The sequence below is a fragment of the Antrostomus carolinensis genome, unplaced genomic scaffold (genome assembly GCF_000700745.2).
Source record: "Antrostomus carolinensis isolate BGI_N321 unplaced genomic scaffold, ASM70074v2 scaffold24413, whole genome shotgun sequence".
Classification (NCBI taxonomy): Eukaryota; Metazoa; Chordata; class Aves; order Caprimulgiformes; family Caprimulgidae; genus Antrostomus; species Antrostomus carolinensis.
The window spans coordinates 1-4,297 of NW_010306200.1; the positions used below are offsets into that span (position 1 = coordinate 1).

The following is a 4,297-nucleotide window of genomic DNA, read 5'->3' on the forward strand; positions in this document are numbered from 1 at the left end:
ATCCAAAGCTGCAGCCTGGCTTGGTCTCCATTCGGGTTTCTGCAGAGTTTACACTTTGCCTGGTGTTGATGATTTTGCTGTGCACAGCTCCTTGCGTAAGAGATCTGAAGGAACGGCTGGAGCCCAGGCTGCCTATCGAGTTTTACCTGGAGGAGGCTGAAGTGACTCCAGGTTTGGTATAATCTTCACATCTTGTCTGAAGACGTCAGAGTGACTCAATCTGGGCGTCTTATCTGTATGTGCTGAATGTGGTCAGCATCCAGGCATTTGGCTGACTGAACAGATCTTCCCCCTTGCCGTGGAGCCGCCATGTGAGATGCTTCAACCAAGTCGTGCTCTCGGCCAAGTCGTGCTCCCGGCTGAGAACGGCAGCTACCATGTGTTTGGCAATCTGGAGGGAGTCCATGAGAAGAGATGACCTGTCTTCTCCACGTAAAAACTGAGCTACCCTCCACCTCTATGGGACTGCTCTTCATGAGCGGGTGCAGTGGCCTGTGGAATGATGTGGAGAACTTAACTGTCTGTCTTGGGGACAACAAGTGACAAATAAGACCTTCTTCATTCCATCTGCTTTTGAAAGGGAAGGTGTCCCCTCCCTGCTGTAGGGTTGGCTGCCCATTCTCCATCTGCAGCCTGTTGCAGAGGGCAGGCCACACACGTCTGGATAACCATTGGCCAGCCATGACTTGAGTCCCTCAAGGATGGGATACCTGTTGGCCAGCCATGACTTGGGTCCATCAAGAGTAGGATAACCCTTTGTCACCCATGACTTGAATCCTTTAAGGTTAGAATAAGCCTTGGCCAGCTGTGAGTTGAGTCACTCAAGGGTAGAATAACCCTTGGCCAACTATGACGTGAGTCCCTCAATGGTAACATTCTCCATTCCCCTACGCCCCATTCTGTGAAGAGATTGTGGTGTCCAGCAGCCTCCATCTCAGTGACACTCAGTGGCATTTATGTTCCTGACTCATCTGGTGGCTTTTGAAAGTGATTCTCTGGGCTGGTTTTTCAAAGGGGTTGAAGTGTCTGTGGCTGAAGTGCTGCTTTCATACCTGGTGCTACTTTCAGACAACATCTAATTGCACAAGTCTTCTGGGTGATTGTGAAAATTCACACGCACGTGTATTCCACATCGTGAGCTTCCGTCTAGTATAATATTGGATTTGTGAAATGCTTAGAAGGCTTTAAAATTTATTTCCCTTGCCATTTATTGAGGATTTTCAGGATCTAAGCGCTAGGAAAATACTGGAGTTTTTGCTTTAAATTTAATTCTTGTAACTAAAATATATATTTGATCAATGAGACCCAGAAGACACCTGCAAGATGTCTTTCAGGTGAATTTCCAACTTTGTAGCCAGGTAGCTTGTGCATGAAATTAAACATTATTGTTTTCTAGTTTGAAACAGCAGCTGTTATCTTAAAAAGACATTTTTCTAAAGGGAATTTGGTCAGCACCCCTTCTCTCCCCACCCGAAATTTAATGTGGTCAAAGACGTGGACATAGATGCCAAACCTCTTAAAGCAATTGAGAGACAGCAGCACTTTGAGGGTTATCACTTAAGAAAGCGTCAGAGCTTCTTCTACTTTTTAGTTGCCCCTTATTTTAAAATTATCAAGTTTGAGGAACTCAGCTGATCATTTGCCTACCAACTTAAAAAAAAAAAAATTATAAAATATATTTTTGCCCCATCCCTGGAAGTGTTGAAGGCCAGGCTGGATGAGGCTTTGAGCAACCTGGTCTAGTGGAAGGTGTCCCTGCTGCTGGCAGGGGGGTTGGAACTGGATGATCTTTAAGGTCCCTTCCAACCCAAACCATTCTATGAGATTCTATGATTTTTAACAAGTCACTGTTATCCCTGCCTGTATTTCTCTGCTATTTCTCTGTCTTCAGTTCATCATTACCACATCTAGTGCCCGAAGCCATCTTTCCTTCTTCTGCAGGTTCAGCAATCCCTGTGGCCATCTGAAAAGCACAAGGAAGGAGCTTGGCCATCCTTGTTCTCTTGCTCGTTCCACTCTGGTGCTCAGAGTCTCAGTACCTGTATTTTTTCTTCAGACTCTGGGAGACACATTTTGCAGGAACGTTATGGAGAAGAAGGCACTTCCAACCTGACTGATGCTCTTAGGAGAGGAACCAAGCGCCTCCTTTCCGGATAAAAAAGAAACGCTGACTATTGTTAAATGTTAAGACGTGATATTTTTGCTCTACATTGGGAAACTGCCTTTTGGAAAACCATCAGCAATTTTCCACTTAAGAAAGAGATTGGAGATGTGCTTGGGAGAATTGTGAAAGTCTCATCCTAGTTCCTTTTCACCAAAATGCTTGCTTGACACTGAGAGCGTCAGTGCAAAAAGATCCAGATCCAGACAAACTGTGAAATCATTAAGAGTAGATAGAAAGGTGGGAGGAGGGAAGAACATGACTACATCACTGTAAAACATATTTTTTTCAGATGCCATAAAGATAGGAGAGTCCACTTACTCATTGAGACCTGTTTCAATGCTCTCGCTCTTTTATTCTCTTCTGCATTGCAAAGCGTATTTCTGGGTGGAGTCAACAATTTGGCAAAAAATCTGTTAACCACACCAAGCTGATGAAGACAGTAAATTTGTTTCCTCTTCACGCCCTTGCAGACCCAGCCCACCTCAAGAAACAGATAAAAGGGAATGCCTGAAGCTGTAGAGCCAGAGAAGACCGTGCACACTTCTCTCTGCATTCATCCCTCAGCAGCACAGCTCCGTTGGTCTTTCTGTTCTCCTCAACTCTGCTTGGAAGAAACAACCATGTCCCGGCAGTCGATCTGCAGAAGCTTTGGAGGCGGAAGCAAAAGGGGATACAGCTCTTGCTCTGCCATCGGTGGTGGCTTTGGAGGAAGTGGGGGCAGAAGCAGGATCAGCTATAGCTCGTTCTCCACATCCAGGGGAATTGGAGGCAGCGGACGTTGTGGAGGTTTTAGCAGCAGGAGCCTCCATAACATAGGTGGCAGCGGAAGAATTTCCATGGGTGGCTCTTATGGCGGTGGATACGGATGTAGGATTGGTGGCTTTGGTGGAGGCTATGGAGGAGGATTTGGCAGCATTGGAGGAGGTGTCATTGGTGGAGGAATAGGCAGCTTTTGTGGTCCTGTGAGAGGTGGTCCTGGGTTCCCTGGAGGCATCCAGCCGGTGCAGGTTGACCCAACCCTCCTGCGACCAGTCCATGTTGATATTGACCCTCAGATCCAACAAGTGAAGTGCCAGGAGAAGGAACAGATCAAGACTCTAAACAATCAGTTTGCCTCTTTCATTGACAAGGTGAGAGTTTGGAACTCTATTTGCTTGGGAATGGGAACTCTGAGGAAATGTCCTGAGCTGTGGAGAAGGAAAAATTGTCCTTCTCAGCTCAGTGTTGGCAGGTCTGGAAGGCTGGTAGTGTTTTCATTGAGTCCTCCTAAGGAAATGTAACAATTTTACACCCACAGAGAAACCAAAGGACTTTCTCTAGGTTTGGTTGATCCAAATGCTTCCTTAGCTTTTCTCTCCAGTGTTCTCTGTGCAGTCAGGCCAAAGAGATCTTGAGATGCTCAGTTATCTTATGTGGTTCTTCAAGTCTGTCCTTTCCCATGGACTGTTTCTTCTTGAAGAATTTTCAGTGTAGGAATGATCTTTGAATTAATTCTTGGCTGCTTCTTCTTTCAGTTCAAGTACAGATGAGTATTCTTTAGACTCTAACCTTGGTTATAAATGTTCTCCATAGTTTTTTGAATGTATGACATATGTATTGAGTATTTTTTGTATCGGGTAAGAAGAGTGTTTTCCAATATTGAGACATATGGGATTTCACTGGAAGGTAAAAAATGATCTGACCCTTCTGCAAATTAATGTGGGTCAAAATTTGCAGTTGGAAATTACAATAACAGTAAATCTGGAATGGAATAAATCTGACAGATAGTAAAAAAAAAGAGCAGAAATGTAGGAGGAGAAAAGAGGAGAAATTCAAGGATAATAGAAAAAAGAGGGGAAAGAAGGAAGGAAACTTCCTCTTGGAAAAGTGGCTTTCAACCAGCCATGGTCCTGTTGGGAATGATGAAAATTATTGCCTTGGGCTCCTAAATAAGCAGGAGGTTTGAGCAGCTTGAGGCTTCCCTGGGTGAAGATCTCACACACCCCTTTCTGGGCTCTCCCTGAGAGAAGATCTCACACACCCCTTTCTGGGCTTTCAGGTCCGCTTCCTGGAGCAACAGAACACGGTCCTCTCCACCAAGTGGGAGCTCCTCCAACAGCAAGGACCTTCAGGGCCAAGGAAAAACCTTGATGT

At 45.2% G+C, this 4,297-nt stretch overlaps 1 protein-coding gene across 1 annotated transcript; it reads left to right on the plus strand.

Annotated features, from left to right (window-relative positions):
* Positions 1-2,667: 2,667 nt before the first annotated feature.
* Positions 2,668-4,292, plus strand: LOC104522693 (keratin, type II cytoskeletal 3-like; the record flags this gene model as incomplete). The annotated part of the gene is made up of 2 exons (XM_010165060.2): positions 2,668-3,294; positions 4,203-4,292. Coding segments are annotated over exons 1-2 (717 nt in total), but the record flags the coding sequence as incomplete, so codon positions are not given.
* Positions 4,293-4,297: the final 5 nt, after the last annotated feature.